This window comes from Chiloscyllium plagiosum, unplaced genomic scaffold (assembly GCF_037043375.1).
Source record: "Chiloscyllium plagiosum isolate Xiang-an unplaced genomic scaffold, Cpla_swu_hap1 HiC_scaffold_3, whole genome shotgun sequence".
Taxonomy (NCBI): Eukaryota; Metazoa; Chordata; class Chondrichthyes; order Orectolobiformes; family Hemiscylliidae; genus Chiloscyllium; species Chiloscyllium plagiosum.
The window spans coordinates 153,605,935-153,623,395 of record NW_028270141.1 but is presented as its reverse complement, the minus strand read 5'-3'; the positions used below and the strand labels follow the sequence as shown (position 1 = coordinate 153,623,395).

General features: G+C 40.8%; 1 protein-coding gene across 1 annotated transcript in view; it reads left to right on the top strand.

Moving 5' to 3' along the window:
- LOC122540179 (dynein axonemal heavy chain 8-like) overlaps positions 1-17,461 on the top strand; it is a 1,258,818-nt gene that overhangs the window by 454,453 nt on the left and 786,904 nt on the right. The window contains exon 22 of the mRNA XM_087976819.1: positions 13,024-13,139. Coding sequence (XP_087832945.1) covers positions 13,024-13,139 — 116 coding nt within the window. The remainder of the gene's footprint in view (positions 1-13,023; positions 13,140-17,461) is intronic.

The following is a 17,461-nucleotide window of genomic DNA, read 5'->3' as shown; positions in this document are numbered from 1 at the left end:
TGCTCACCCAACCTTCTAACCCCTCTTCCAGGTCATTTATAAAAATGACAAACAGCAATGGTCCCAAAACAGATCCTTGCGGAACACCGCTAGTGACGGCACTCCATGAAGAAACTTTGCCATCAACTACTACCCTCTGTCTTCTTCCATCCAGCCAATTCCTAATCCAAACCTCCAACTCACCCTCAATGCCATATCTCCGTATTTTCTGCAGTAGCCTACCATGGGGAACCTTATCAAACGCCTTACTAAAATCCATATATACCACATCTACCGCTTTCCCCTCATCAACCTCCTTCGTCACCTTTTCAAAGAATTCAATAAGGTTTGTGAGGCACGACCTGCCCTTCACAAAACCATGCTGACTATCCTTGATCACATTATTCCTATCCAGATGTGCATAAATCCTATCCCTTACAATTCTCTCTAAGACTTTGCCCACAACAGAAGTGAGACTCACCGGCCTATAGTTACTAGGAAAGGAAAGGCAAAATTCGTGAACTGTGGATGCCAGGAGAAATTGTGTGATTAGCCAACAGGAAAAGCAACGTGTACATAAGGTCCAGGCAGCTAAGAACAGAATGGGCCTTGGAGGAAGACTGGGAGAGTAGGACCAATCTTAAACAAGGAATCAAGTGGACTAAAAGGGGTCATGAAATAGCTTTGGCAAACAGAATGAATGAGAATCCCAAGGCCACCTTATATAAGAAGCAAGAGGGTAACCAGAGAAACGGTTGGTCCACAAAAGGATAAGGAAAAAAGGTTATGTGTCGAACCTGAGAAAATGGACAAGATTCTCAATGATTACTTTGCATCAGTGTTCACTGATGAATGGGAGGTGATGAATGATGAGATTCGAGATAGAAGTTTGTTTACTCTGGATAATGTTGACATAAGAAGGGAAGATGTGTTGGGTAGGCTAAAGGATATTAAGATTGACAAATCCCCAGAACCGGATGGGATCTATCCCAGGTTGCTGACGGAGGTGAGAGAGGAAATAGTTGGGGCCCTGACAGATATCTTTATAGCATCCTTAAACACAGGTGAAGTGCCAGAGGACTGGAGGGTTGCTCATGTTGTCCTCCTGTACAAGAAGGGTAGTAGGGATATTCCAGGTAAGTACAGATCCGTGAGCCTGACATCAGTGATGGGAAAGTTGCTGGAGAAGGTATTGAGGGATAAAATCTATTTATATTTGGAAAAGATAGGGCTTATTAGTGATAGGCAACATAGTTTTGTGCAGGGTAGATCGTGCCTTACCAACTTAGAGTTCTTTTGAGGAAGTGACCAAGTTGATAGATGAAGGAAGGGATGCAGATATCGTATCCATGGATTTAGTAAGGCATTTGATAAGGTTTCCCATGGTAAACTAATGGAGAAAGTGACGTCATATGGTGTGCAGGGTGTTCTAGCTCGGTGGATTAAAAACTGGTTGAGCAACAGGAGACAGCGAGTAGTAGTTGAAAGGAGTTTCTCAAAATGGAGAAAGGTGACCAGTGGTGTTCCACAGGGATTAGTGCAGGGGCCACCTGTTGTTTGTAATATACATAAATGATCTGGAAGAGGGCATTGTTGGTCTGATCAGTAAGTTTGCAGATGACACGAAGATTGGTGGAGTAACACAAAACATAGGGGACTGTCAAAGAATGCAGGAGAATATAGGTAGACTGGAGAGTTGAGTGGAGAAGTGACAGATGGAGTTCAATCCAGGCAAATGTGAGGTGATGCATTTTGGGAAGTCTAATTCTAGAGCGAACTACACAGTAAATGGAAGAGCCTTGGGAAAAGTTGATGAGCAGAGAGATCTGAGAATTCAGGTGCATTGTACCCTGAAGGTTGCTGCACAGAGTGGTCAAGAAGGCATGTGGTATGTTTGCCTTCATTTGACGGGGTATTGAGCGTAAGAGCTGGCAGGTCATGTTAAAATTGTACAAGATTTTGGTTCGACTGCATTTAGAATACTGTGTACAGTACTGGTCGCCACTTTACCAAAAGGATGTGGATGCTTTGGACAGGGTGCAGAGAAGGTTTAAGAGGATTTGCCTGGTATGGAAGGTGCTAGCTATGAAGAGAGGTTGAGTAGGTTAGGATTGTTTACATTAGAAAAAAGGAGATTGAGGGTGGACTTGATTGAGGTCTACAAAATCATGAAGGATATAAACAGGGTAGATAGAGAGGTTTTTCCCAGGGTGAGGTATTCGGTAATGAGAGGTCACGCGTTCAAGGTGAGAAGTGAAAAGTTTAAGGGGGATACACGTGGCAAGTATTTTATAGAGAGGATGGTAGGTGCCTGGAACGTGTTGCCAGCAGAGGTAGTAGGAGCAGGCACGGTAGATTCACTTAAGGTGCATCTGGACAGATGCATGAGTAGGTGGGGAGCAGAGGGATACAGATGCTTAGGAATTGGACGATTGGTTTAGACAGTGGATTTGGATCGGTTCAGGCTTGGAAGGCTGAAGGGCCTGTTCATTCTCTTTGTTGTTTGTTCTAAGTCCACACCAACCCTTTGAAGAATATCCCATCCAAACCCATTCCCCATTACTATACATTTACCACTGACTAATGCATCTAACCTATGCATCCCTGACCAATGTGGGCAATTTAGCATGGCCAATTCACCTGACCCACACATCTTTGGACTGTTCGAGGAAACTGGAATATCCTGAGGAAATCCACACAGACAGTCACCCGAGGTTGGAATTGAACCCAGGTGCCTGGCGCTATGAAGCAGCAGTGCTAACCACTGAGCCACCATGCTGCCCCTAGGAGGAGATGATGATTCATCTTTTTTTTGAAAAGTTCTCCATTCCAGCCTAGCAACTACTACTAATTTAGATAGTTTGTCAAAGTTAGATTAGATTAGATTACATTACTTTACAGTGTGGAAACAGGCCCTTCGGCCCAACAAGTCCACACCGATCCGCCGAAGCACAACCCACCCATACCCCTACATTTACCCCTTACCTCGCACTACGGGCAACTTAGCATGGCCAATTCACCTAACCTGCACATCTTTGGACTGTGGGAGGAAACCGGAGCACCCGAAAGAGACCCACGCAGACACGGGGAGAACGTGCAAACTCCACACAGTCAGTCGCCTGAGGCGGGAATTGAACCCGGATCTCTGGCGCTGTGAGGCAGCAGTGCTAACCACTGTGCCACTGTGCCACCCACAAACTGTTAGGTACAGTTAATATAGGTTCATTCATTAAAATTGCTTTTGGTGTTTCAAAGGCTACCTGGCGTTCTTTAGATCGTACCACCTTTGTCTGTTTTCATAACAAATTAGTCAAAGATATGACTACTGTACTAAAATTAGGCACAGACATTCAATAAAGTCTTCACATTCCCGAAAACCTCATTATCTCGCACTTTATTTCAGGGGTGAGAAAGTCAGTTAAATCTTTTGCTTTTGTTGTTCTTTGTGCCTGACCAAGTCCTACAATATGTCTGAAATATGTCACCTTGGCTTTGGCACATTTACTTTTTTGCTGGAGTTAACACTAACCTGGATAACTGTAAACATGTTTTCCCACTGTCCTATATGTTACTTCCGTGTCATACTGTATACTATGCTGTAATCTAAATAAACTGCACAATTAGATAGTTCACTCTAACAAGAATGTGCTGGTATTGAATTCTCATTAACTCATTTTTGAAAGCCTCCCAATACTAGATGTCCCTTTGCCCAGAACATTCCCTCAGTAAGGATATATAAATCTCCTGTGCTTTGCCAGTTAATTTTCTCACTTTGTATTTTGTCAAGCATAATGGTTTAGTCTCCCTTAAACGTTCGATTTTGCTGATCCACCGAATCATGTGATATACCCTTTGCAAATCAGAGAAAGTCTTCATGACTATTGCTGAAGGTTGTGAAGGCCCTTCCAGTATTCAGTGACTTCACTGTTTCTTGATATCACATACAGTGAATCAAATTGGTTTAAAACTGGCATCTGTATTTCTGGGGCCCGTAGGAAGAGGACAAGATGGATCATTCACTTGACATTTCTGGCAAATTGCTGTGACAGAAATAGCAATCCAGATCAAACACTGAATCTGAACCAATATGAAATTAGTACATTCAATGACCCTTAAAAATTGTCGATTGGTTATTTGTAAAGTTTGGCTAGGAACAATCTTGAATACCAGGTTTATAACTTTAAAAACATTAACAATTTATTATTAACTTTAACAGAACACAAATAATCACAAGACAATCTAATTAATACCTATGATCTAAGCCCAATCTTCTTTGGTGAACAAACCCCACTCGTGCCTACAGGCAGACAGACCAATACATTTAAGGGATACATGCTTTTAAAAGTAAAAGTATCATATTGGTAATGTTTCAATCATGAATACTAAGCCTTCATGAAATCAGATGAGTTGTATTACATTATATTTTGCTTGGATTCTGATGTCAATGTAAATAGTTTTTAGGGACCTCTGAAGATGTTTCCTTATTTCTCATAGAGTTCTTTTTTAGGAGTCGCAACAAGTGGATGACTGGGCAGTAACCGGAGAAAGTGAAACCAAAAAATCAGTCCTGCAGCTACCAAAATAGCACTGCCTCCTACCAAACATTCCAGTCAAAACCACCCTTTGGTTTGTCGATCTTTTTCAACATTCTTAATGGTTGACTGCCAGACACTTGGCTTAGTAACATCGAATCTGCTGCTAGTTCTTGAGCATACCAAAATCTTGGTGATGGTTCATCGACAGTATTTGAGAGCAGTAATTAATCTCTGTTATATTCTAACAGCAAACATCAGTTTTTTGTTCTTTGTTTTTAAAAAATAATCTGCAGTTCAAAGTTTATTTTTCAACTACAACTGTTATGGACCAGAGCAAACCCTCAAAATATTTTTAAAAGATAGTCTAAACTCCAACTTTTTGTTATTTTAAAGACAAGTGCCAGGCATTGCATTCTGAATATAAATTGAATGCAAACTACCATATTTGAAGCAAAACACATTTTATTCATACAAAATAGTTAAAATACAACAAAACAAAGAAGACGTTGGAATAATTAACTATTATTCGGTTAAGTATTCCAATAGATTACTTAACTACTAAACACTAACTATTCCAATATAGTAACATCCCATAAACACACCTTTTGGTAGAGGTAATTTCAGAATAATAAAGTTAAAAATCACACAACACCAGGTTATAGTCCAACAGGTTTAATTGGGGTGGCACAATGGCTCAGTGATTAGCACTGCTGCCTCATAGCACCAGGGTCCTAGGTTCAATTCCAGCCTTGGGCGACTGTCTATGTAGAGTTTACACATTCTCCCGGTGTCTGCGTGGGTTTCCTCCCACAGTTCAAAGATGTGTAGATCAGGTGAATTGGCCATGCTAAACTGCCTGTAGTGTTAGGTGCATTAGTCAGAGGGAAATGGGACTGGGTGGGTTGCTCTTCGGAGGGTCAGTGTGAACTTGTTGGGCTGAAGGGCCTGTTTCCACATCAAACAATCAAGGTATTTTTCAATGTATAATTTCAGTTACATCACACTGTAAACTTTTGCTATAAATTCTATGTCTTTTAATTGTGTCCTCCACAACCACCTGATGAAGGAGCGGCGCTCCGAAAACTAGTGCTTCCAATTAAACCTATTGGACTATAACCTGGTGTTGTGTGATTTTTAACTGTACAGCCCAGTCTAACACTGGCATTTCCAAATTCAGAATAATAGGTTGTCTCACAGGCAATTCTCCAGTCTAGGAAGAAAAAACAAATAAAAAAAAATCTTTGAGAGAGAATAGCAGGGAGAGGTACCACAGACTCCAAACCCAGCTTCAAGGTCCCACCAACTGCTACTGAAAAACTAAAACGACGAATGCTGGTTCTGGGGAGCTTCAAACCAGCCATTCAGGCTGCTTCAATTGTTCCAACTTTCAAAAAAAGACACCAAGGCCTCACTAGCCATTTACTTGATTGGGTTCAAATAGACATCTTAAATCCATCTTCAAAAGAAATCCAGGACAAAATATACCTGTTCAATACATGGTATCATCACATAACTTTCAAACTAAAAATGAGAAAAAAAAAGAAAAAATGGTCTCAATAAACTGCATCAGCTTTTTGCTTTGCACTGATGAATGAGATATTTGCATAGTCTTTGCCTCATGTTAGCTGTTTAATTGTCCACGATCATTCATTGCTGAATGTGGCAGGGATACAAAGTTAAATTTGATTATTTGGTTGTGATGTTACTTAAGTCCTGTGTATTGCATTCTGCTTCTGCTATTAGGCATGTAATTGGTTGAATTATTTTGAATTAACCTGTATGACATACCTCTGTTGTACATGTTCCTTGAATTCAGATCTTATTTGTGAATTGAACCTAGCTGATCTTGATTCTCCATCCATTTGACTCATGATCAATAACGTTTCCTAATGAGTCAGATGGCAAATCTAAGTTTTAACTCCGCTCACATAAAAAATACCCCTTCCACTTCGGGTGTAACTTCTTCAAAATTGAAAGAGATTGCAAAGTAGGTGAAGCTAATGATTTGGTTTGTGTTTTGAATTAAAATGTTTGGCTTTCCACTCATCAAGCACCCCCTGCCCCAGTTCTTTACTTTTTTGTCAGTGTTGTAATCCCTATGACAATTTGATCGACCTGTTTCAATGGACCTCATTTATGCAGTAATTAATTTCTCAATTTTTCTCCATTATTATAATTTCATAAATTAAATTCAGATGCCTGTCCTATCCCTTTACCCTTCAATGATAAAGATCATTGTTTCCATTACATTCTTTGACATCCATTTACCATATGATTCCTAACTAAACAACTCTCACCAAATCATACCATATGCCTCCACTGATTTGACACTTGACATCAAGACGTTCAATTGCATTTTGAAATCAGAATATAATCACTAAAATTTATCTCAATAGCAAGAATTTGATTTTTTTGAAACATTGCTGAATAAATGCACCCAACTACCATTCTTCTCACCTCCTCAAGACTGAAAAAATTCCACCCTTAAACTTTTTTTACATTAGATTTTAGAATAGATTAGATTACAGTGTGGAAACAGGCCCTTTGGCCCAACAAGTCCGCACCGACCCGCTGAAGCGAAACCCACCCATACCCCTACATTTACCCCTTACCTAACACTACGGGCAATTTAGTATGGCCAATTCACTTGACCCTGCACATCTTTGGACTGTGGGAGGAAACCGGAGCACCCGGAGGAAACCCACGCAGACACGGGGAGAATGTGCAAACTCCACACAGTCAGTCGCCTGAGGCGGGAATTGAACCCAGGTCTCTGGCGCTGTGAGGCAGCAGTGCTAACCATTGTGCCACCGTGCCGCCTACGGTGCCGCCCATTTGTTGAGTTCAATGTTGACTGAGAAGTATTTGAAAACAAACTGCATGTTTCTGTTGATGGAAGCGATTGAGGAGAGTGGGAATTATTACAAAACCTTTTGTGCTGTCTACTCCACATCTGAACACATATATCATGCCAACAAAACAATGGCAAACCACTCGAGAAGGCATGGCCAGCATATCGCAAATGCTGGTGATACCTGGGAACAAAATTCCATCTTTAGCCTTCTCATTTCATGCAAGTTCTGATCATATAATATCAAATATTGCCAGTTACTGATCCTGACCTAAATATACTGCACAATCTTATGAGCTGAACAGAAAATAGAGAAAGCAGAATTAACGTTTCGGGTCCAATGACCCTTCTTCAGAACAGATCACTGGATCCAAAAAATTAACTCTACTTTCTCTCTACAGATGATACCAGACTTGCTGAGTTTTTCCTGTAATTTCTGATTTTATTGTTGATAAATAATAAGTATAGATCATAGAGCTGCTGTTATAGCCATGTCACCCTATCCAAACACAGGAACAAGAATAGACCATTCAGGAACTAAAGACTTTTGTTTTATCATAATTTATCTGTGTCTCAGTTCCATTTACCCACCTTTGATTCACATTCCTAAATACTTTTAATAAAAGTTAGTCAAACTTGAAAATTTCAATGCACCCAACAGCTTCACCCATTTGGAGGTGCAAGTGGAAAATGAGAGGCAGCATTATATTGCAGTACAATTTAGAGAATTATATACAATTTATTCACAACCTCTTACAGAACTCTGTGTGATTTAACAGAGTTACATGCCAGTTTGAAACCTCTGCTATTTTTTCAGACTCTACAGTGACAAAACCACTGTAGAGTGGTTTTATATAAATGGAACTTTTGTAGGCCACATATGATGGATGTTTCTTTCCAAGCAGCAAGATTAGATAAAGCTGTTTCCTGTCCAAAGTGGCCAATGACCGCATCATTACATCACTTGGTCAGACCCATAAAGTGATAGTCCACACCCCACTTACACAACTACATGGCAGTGGAGACAGGGCGACTTGAAGTGCACCACATTAAGACTCTGATCACAATTACTTTATACTTACCCACCTCCCTTTCATACGTCGCCATTCCTCATTTCATTATTGGTCTGGCTTAGCTCAGATACGACTAAAATAAGTCAGTTCCCAGTAGATGAGTTGCACCATGGCACCTTATTTACATAATCAGCTCAGATAATTATAATGATGAGGTTTAAGAAGTTTTTCAAAATGTTTTTCAAGAGTTTCCACTCTAGTTGGCCTTGGCTATATGTTATATATTTGTATCCTTTGGATAAGCACATGGATGATGATGGGATAGTGTAGGGGGATGACCTTAGATGAGGTCACTGGTCGGCACAACATCAAGGGCTGTTCGGCGCTGTATTGTTCTATGTTCTATCTAATTTTAAAGTTGAACATAGAACATAGAAAAACACAGCGCAGTACAGGCCCTTTGGCCTTCGATGTTGCGCTGATCCAAGCCCACCTAACCTACACTAGCCCACTATCCTCCATATGCCTATCCAATGCCCGTTTAAATGCCCATAAAGAGGGAGAGTCCACCACTGCTACTGGCAGGGCATTCCATGAACTCACGACTCGCTGAGTAAAGAGATGGTGACCTAGTTGTATTTTCATTGTTCTAGTAATACAGAGTTAGGTAAACATGGGCTCAAATAGCAACTAGGCTTGGCAACAAGTGCTGCCTTTAACAGTTTGTTTTGTAAATGATTCACGGTATGTGGCCATTTCTGACTGGGCCAGCATTCATTGCCCCGCCCTATTTTCCACAGACAAATTAATGATGAGTTGTCTTCCTGAACTGTTGCAGTCCATGTGCTGTAGATAGACCATGATAATGTTATGTATGCGAAACTAGGATTTTGAGCCCAATGACAATGAAGGAAGAAATTAGGAAAGGTGGGTAGCTTGGAGGGGAATTTGCAGTTGGTGGTATTCCCATGTATCAGCTGCCCTTGCCATTCTGGATTGATGAGACCCTTGGTTTGGAATGTACTATCGAAGAGTCCCTGTGTAAATTCTGTCAGACATGCTGAAGCTGCTAAGTATTAGTGGTGGGGTTGGGAGTTGGTGGGGGGAGAGTGCATGTTTATAGATGGGATGCTAATCAAACACACTGCTTTGTCTTGAATGGTGTCAAGCTTTTTAAAGTGTCATTAGAGATGCATCTATCCAGGTGAGTGGAGAGTATTCCATTACAGTCCTGTCTTATGCCTTACATTTCTTGGAAAGGCTTTAGGGAGTCAAGAAGTGTGTTATTTGCTGCAGGATTCCTAAACTTTGATCTGCTCTTAAAGCCACTGTATTTAGAGGGCTAATCCAGTTCAGATACACGGTCCATGTTAACCTCCAGGATGATGATAGTGCAGGGGGGGGCATTCAGCAAATGTTAAGTTCATAGTAAGTTCATAAGATATGGGTGTAGAATTCGGCCATTCAGCCCACTGAGTCTGCTCCGCCATTCAATCATCACTGATATGCTCCTCACCCCCATTTTCCTGCCTTCTCTCCATATTCCTTCAATCCATTACCAATTAAAAGTCTATCTAACTTCTCCTTAAATTTACTCACTGTCCCAGCATCCACTGCACTTTAAAGTAGCGAATTCCACTGATATACAACCCTTTGGGCGAAGTAGTTTCTCCTCAGCTCTGTTTTTAATTTGCTACTCCTTATCCTAAGACTATGACTTTTCATCCTAGAATACCCCACAAGAAGAAGCATCTGCTCCATTTATTTTATCCACACCTTTTACCATCTTGAATACCTCAATTTGATCTCCCCTCATTCTTCTAAATTCCATAGAGTATAGGCCAAACTGTTCAATCTCTCTTCATATGATTAACCCCTTATCTCTGGGATCAATCAAGTGAAGCTCTTCTGAATTACCTCCAATGTCCCTACATCTTTCCTCAAATAAGGTGACCAAAACTGGCACAGTACTGCAGGTATAGTCACACCAATACCTTGCCTAGTTGCAACAATATTTCTTTATCTTTATATTCTATTCCTTTAGCTAGAAAATCCAGCATTCTATTCGCTTTCTTTATTATCTGCTGTACCTTTACTCCAGTTTTCTGTGATTCCTGAACAAGTACACCTAGATCCCTCTACACTGGAGCACCCTAAAGTCTCTCCCCACTAAGATAATAGGTCACCTTCCAATTTTATCAACCCAAACGCATGACCTCGCACATATACACATTAAACTCCATCTACCATATTTTGGCTCACTGTCCAAAACTATCTATATTCATTTGTAAGGTTCTTATTTCCACATTGCAATTTACTGTCCCGTCTATTTTTGTATCATTCGCAAATTTGGCTGTAGAGCTTTCTACCTCTGTATCCAAGTCATTAATGTAGATTGTAAGTAATTGAGGTCCAAGGACCAAACCCTGTGGCATCCCACTAGTTACATCTTTCCATTCAGAAAAAAAAATTATTGCGACTCTCTGTCTTTTATTCATCAGCCAGTCATTTATTCAGGATAATAAATTACTCCATATACCATATGATCTAACCTTGTGAATTAACCTTTTATGTGGTACACTATCAAACACCTTCAAGAGGTCCAGATAAATTACATCCACAGCATCTCCATTATCCACCATGCTTGTTACATCTTCGAAGAACTCTAGCAAATTAGTCAAACATAGAACATAGAACATTACAGCGCAGTACAGGCGCTTCGGCCCTCGATGTCGCACCAACCTGTCATACCAATCTGAAGCCCATCTAACCTACACTATTCCGTATGCTTATCCACTGACGACTTAAATGTACTTAAAGTTGGCATGATTTGCCCTTCTTAAGACCACGCTGACTCTGATGGATAGCATTAAAGTCATTGAATGTCAAGGGATGATGGTGAGATTCTCTCTTGTTGGAGATGTTCATTGTCTGGCATTTGTGTGACATGAATGTTATGTCCCATTAAAGAATATCAGAATATCAGAAAAAGTGCATTTTGATTTAGATTCCCGAGGAATCAATGGGGGTATCTTCCGTCAGTACTATTTATCATTTACTACATGATGAAGTATCGGAAGATATGGACAATCTGCTTAAAACATGGGATCAGGATTTGGGACTAGAAATCTCTATAGAAACATGGAATGACATTTGGGAAAACGCCAGAAGAATCACCATCTGTAACAGAACTCAGGCTATCCAGCTGAAGACACTTCATAAGGCCCATAGCACCGGATCGATTGGCAAAATTTAAGGCAGGAGCATCTTCAATGTGTCCCAAATGTAAAATAGAGGTGGGCATTCTTGTACATTGTCTATGGACCTGTCATAAGATCCTTGGATACTGGACTAAAGTAGCAAGTACCCTGACGGAAATTTTAGGAACGGAAATTAAAGTGGACCCTGTATCTCTGCTTTGGGCTTTTCGAACTTACCCTCCCTGGATATGCACGGGAAGAGATTATTTTCTATTCTCTCTTTCTGTGCAAGGAAAAATATTTTGGTAAACTGGGTGGTTGAGGGCCCCCCTGGACTTTCAAATTGGCACAGATTAATTATGAAATGTATTCCCCTTGACTTCCTTACAAATATGGTACACCGAAAGACCGAATAATTTCATAAAATATGGCAGCCCTTCTTGAATTATATGAATACAGATATTTCGGCTATCCTAACAAGGGCTTTTATTTAATTGAGATTATGAACCTGGCTGGTCCGGGGCCCCTTGGGAGAGGAATACCACACGAATACAGATTTTATTACATTTGATGTTAACACATTCCGAGTATGTATCTCACTACCCAATTTCTATGTTATCTGTTGGTTTTTCTTTTCTTTCTCTTATTTGAATAATGTAAGAGACTTAAATATACACTCTGGTTAGTTGTAGATAAAATTAGTAGTTCGTTGTTTGTTTTTTTTTCTTTCTCGGAATTTTTCTTTTGTTAAATTTTGGTTATTATTTATTTAAGATTTAATTGTATATCAATGTTTGTACTTGAGAGTTTTGTTTATTTTTGTAAACTTGTAAAAATGTTAAATTTCTAATAAAAATATCTATTAAAAAAAAAGTAAGTTCAGGAACAGACAATTCAGTTCCTCGAGCCTGCTCTACTATTTAATATGATTATGGTCGATTTCATCTTGTTCTTGATTCCACTTTCCTGCTGAATCACCCTTTTAATTGTTACTTTACTCATTAAAGATCTGTCTGTCTCCTCCTTCAATATATTCAGTGTTACAGTATGTACTATACTCTGGGATAGTGAATTCCACAGTTTTTGAGAGAAGTAATTCCTCCTCATCTGTTTTAAATCTGCCACTCCCCATCTGAAAACTATGACCTTTCTTTCCAGTTTGCCCCACGAGAGTCCCCATCTACTTTATGTCTACTTTGTCAATCTCCTTTAGCAGATAGATTTAGAAGATGAATGCTAATAGTTTTTAATTTCAGAAATAACTAGATTCTATTCCTTAAATGTGTTGCAAAAGTGTAATTTTATTTATAAATATTTCACTTGGAATTAAAGTATTTTCCTTGTTCGAGACATGTTTAAAGCTGTCCACTTAACATGAATTTCAACAGCAGACATATTGATCACATATGTGCTTCAGACTTTCTATCTTGTATTTTTTAACACAGAGCGTAGACGAGTTGGATTTTCAGGAGATTCTGAAGAAAAACATGAATCTTCAGTGGCCCACAGCCCTGTTAAAATAGATATTCACCAGATCAAGAAAAGTGAAGAATTTGAAAAGGTAAAGAAATGATTTTGCAATGGATTACCTGATTTAGCAAAATGAATACAAGAAATGTCTGCTTACCATGCCATTTAGGCAATATACTTTAAGGGGCTTCTCTTAGCCATATATTTTGCATATCCCCTAGGTGTGTCTGTTTCAATGCAAGGAGTGTCAGGAATAAGAGTGATGAACTAAGAGCATGTATCAGTGCTTGGAACTACGATGTTGTGGCCAGAACAGAGACGTGGATTTTGCAGGGGCAGGAATGGTTGCTGGATGTTCCAGGGTTTAGATCTTTTAAAAAGAACAGGAAGGGGGTTAAAAGAGGAAGGGAGTAGCATTGTTAATTAGAGTGCATCACAGCTGCAGAAAAGGAGGTTGTTGAGTAGAGTTTGTCTACTGAGTCAGGATGGTTGGAAGTCAGTAACAGGAAAGGAGCAGGCACTTTATTGGATGTTTTCTATAGAACCCTCAATAGCAGCAAAGAGCTGGAAGTCCAGATTGGACAGCAGACCGTGGAAAGGTGCAGATGTAACAGAGTTGTTGTTATGGGTGACTTCAACTTCCACATATTGATTAGAGCCTCCTTAGTGTAGATCATCTGGATGGAGCTAATTTTATTAAGTATGTACAGGAAGAATTCCTGACTCAATATGTAGATAGGCTGACTTGGGGTGAAGGCCATTTGGTGTTAGGCAACGAGCCAGGCCAGGTGTCAGATTTCTTGGTGGGAGAGCATTTCGGTGACAGGTGACCACAACTGCCTCACTTTTACCATAGCCATGGAGAGGGATAGGAACAGACAGTATGGTAAGGTATTTAATTGGGGGAGGGGAAATTACACTGCTATTAGACAGCAGCTGTGGAGTATACATTGGGAACAATTGTTCTATGTGAAATGCAGAACAGAAATGTGGAGGCTGTTTAAAGAACACTTGTTGCGAGTGTTGGATGAGTTTGTTCAACTGAGACAAACAAGGAGCCTTGGATGACAAGAGAAGAGGAGCTTCTTGTCAAGAGAAAGAAGAAAGCTTACTTAAGGTTGAGGAAGTGAGGATCTGGCACAGCTTTAGAGGATTAGAAAGTAGCTGGGAAAGAACTCAAAACTGGACTGAGGAGAGCTAGGAGGGAGCACGAAAAAGCCTTAGTGGGAAGGATTAGGGAAAACCCAAAGGCGTTCTACACTTACGTGAGGAATAAGAGAATGATCAGAGAGAGGGTAGGGCCAATCAGGATACTGGAGGGAACTTGTGACTGGAGTCTGAAGAGGTAGGGTGGGCCCTAAATGAGTTCTTTTGCTTCAGTATTCACTGGTGGGAGGGACTTTGTTGATAGCGAAAACATTGTGGACCAGATTAATAGGCTTGAACAGATTAATATGAAGAAAGTGGATGTGCTGAAAATTCTGGGAATCATCTAGGTAGATAAGTTCCTAGGGCCAGACCAGATATATACAAATTTAGAAAGTTTTGAGAAGATTTGTAGCTCAGGTTGAGGTTCTGGATGTAGGTTTGCTCGCTGAACTGAAGGGTTCATGTCGTTTTGTGGCTAGTCGATGTTCATGTATCCTGGTGGTGAGTTTTCTGCCTGTTTGTCCAATATAGCGTTTGTTACAGTTCTTGCTTGGTATTTTGTAAGTGACATTATGCAGAGCAGAGGAAAATCACCCACACAGTGTATTCTAAAAGAATGGGTACCTAATGAACACAGTCCACCAATTTCTCAGCAACAAATCCAAACAAGCAGACAAAACGCACCCAGAAACCTGAGCTACTCTCCCCTACATCGAAGACACCTCGGAAATGATTGCCAGACCACTCAGACTGTTAGACATCATGGTAGCCCACAAACCCACCAACAAACTAAAACGGCAACTAATGAACTTGAAAGACCCTATACAGACAACAAGCAAAACTAATGTCATTTACAGAATACTGTGCAAGAACTGTAGATGTGGGGTATATGAATTTCAGTAAGGCATTTGATAAGGTTCCTCACGGTGGGCTTATTAAGAAAGTGAGGAGGTATGGGATAAAGAGAAATTTGGCTGTCTGGAAACAGAATTGGCTTACTGAAAGAAGACAACGAATGGTAATGGATTGAAAGTATTCCACTTGAAGGTCAATAACCCTGGTGTCCTGCAGGGATCTGTTCTTGGGCCTCTGCTCTTTATAGTTTTTATAAATGACTTGGATGAAGAAGTGGAAGGGTGGGTTTAGTATGTTTGCTGGTGATACAAAAATCAGTGATGTTATAGACAGTGTCAAGGACTGTTGCAGGCTACAACAGGATATTGACAGGATGCAGAGCTGGGCTGAGAAGTAGCAGATGGAGTTGAACCTGGATAAATGTAAAGTGATTCTTTTTGGAAGGTCGAATTTGAATGCTGAATGCAGGGTTAAAGACAGGATTCTTGGCAGTGTGCAGGAACAGCGGGATCTTTGGGGTCCATGTCCAAAGTTCCCTTAAAGTTGCCAACCAGGTTGATACAGTTGTTAAGAAGGCAGATGATGTTTTGGCTTTCATTAATAGGGGGATTGAGTTTAAGAGCCGTAAGGTTTTGCTGCAGCTCCATAATTCCATGTATATACATCATATATCCAGGATGCTGCCCCTGATTGGAGGGCTTTTCTTATGAAGAGAGGTTGAGTGAGCTCGGGCATTTCACACTGAAGAGAAGAAGGAAGAGAGATGACTTGATAGAGGTGTACAGGGTAATGAGAGGCAGAGTCAAGATTAAAGTGGTGCTGGAAAAGCACAGCAGGTCAGGCAGCATCCAAAGAATTCCTGATGAAGGGCTTTTGCCTGAAATGTCGACTTTCCTGCTCTTTGGATGCTGCTTGAACTGCTGTGCTTTTCTAGCACCACTCTAATCTTGATTCTGATCTCTGGCAACTGCAGTACTCACTTTTGCCTAATGAGATGCATAGATAGCGTGTATAGCCAGAGCAGGGCAGAAATGGCTGTTACAAGGGGTCATAATTTTCAGGTGATTGGAGGAAGGTATAGGAGAGATGTCAGAGGTAGGTTCTTTACACAGAGAGTGGTAGGTGTGTGGAATGCACTGCCAGCGGTGGTAGTAGAGTCAGAGACATTAGGGAATTTAAGTAACTGCTGGACAAGCATATGGATGGCAGTAAATTGAGGGGCCCATAGGTTAGGTTGATCTTAGATTAAGATAGATGCTTGGCGCAACATCGTGGGCCAGACGGCCTGCGCTTTGCTGCTCTTTTCTATGTTCTATGTTATAAATTGCAGAAACATTGACAACTCTCAGTTCACATTTTCCAACACTGAACCCTAGCAGATGAAGAAGGTAAGTTTTCCCACCAATTTTATAAAAGACAAAGAGATTCATGATTTTCCTTGTGATGATTAAACATTTGTCTGTTGCCATGAAGGGATGGGCAGTTTTACATTAAAAAATGCACCTTAATTTTATACAAAATTTAAACTTCTTTTTGTTATAACACTGGTAATTAAAACACTGGTGGTTAATCTACAAAACATTTAGGAGAAATTCAGGACTGCAGATGCTGGAGATCAGAGTCAAGAGTGTGGTGCTGGAATAATATAGCAGGTCAGGCAGCATCCAAGGAGCAGGAGAATCGATCTTTTGGGCATAAGTCCTTCATCAGGAATGAGGCTTGTGGGCTGGGGGGCCTAAGAGATAAATGGGAAGGGGTGTGGCTAGGTGGAAGATAGCTGGGAATGTGATAGGTAGATGAAGTTGGGGGAGGGAGGTTGATAGGTCAGGGGTGGAGTGGATTGGTGGGAAGGAAGATGGACAGGTCAAGAGGGTAGTGTCGAGTTGGAGGCTTGGGACTGGAATAGGTGGGGAGAGGGGAATTGAGAAAACTGGTGAATTCCATGTTGATCCTGTGTGGTTGCAGTGTCCCAAGGCGGAAAATGAGGCATTCTTCCTCCAGGTGGCGGAGGATGATGTGATGTACCAGGAGGTTGGTGGGGTGGAAGGTGAGGAACAGGAGGGATGGACCGCTTCACCCTCCTCTCCAACCTTTCACCTTTCTCCCCTCACCTTTATCTACCTATCATATTCCTGGCTACCTTCCCCCCCAGCCCTATCCCCCTCCCATTTCTCTCTCAGCGTCCCGACCCACAAGCCTCATTCCTGATGATGGGCTTATGCCGGAAACATCGATTCTCCTGCTCCTCAGATGCTGCCTGACCTACTGTGCTTTTACAGCACCACACTCTCGACTACAAAACATTTCACCAATGTCTTGAAAGTGCAGTTCATTAAGTTTTCTTATGTAACAATTGTGAAATATTGACTTTTTTGATAAAGAGGTTACCTCTCATGGCAGAAACAATAA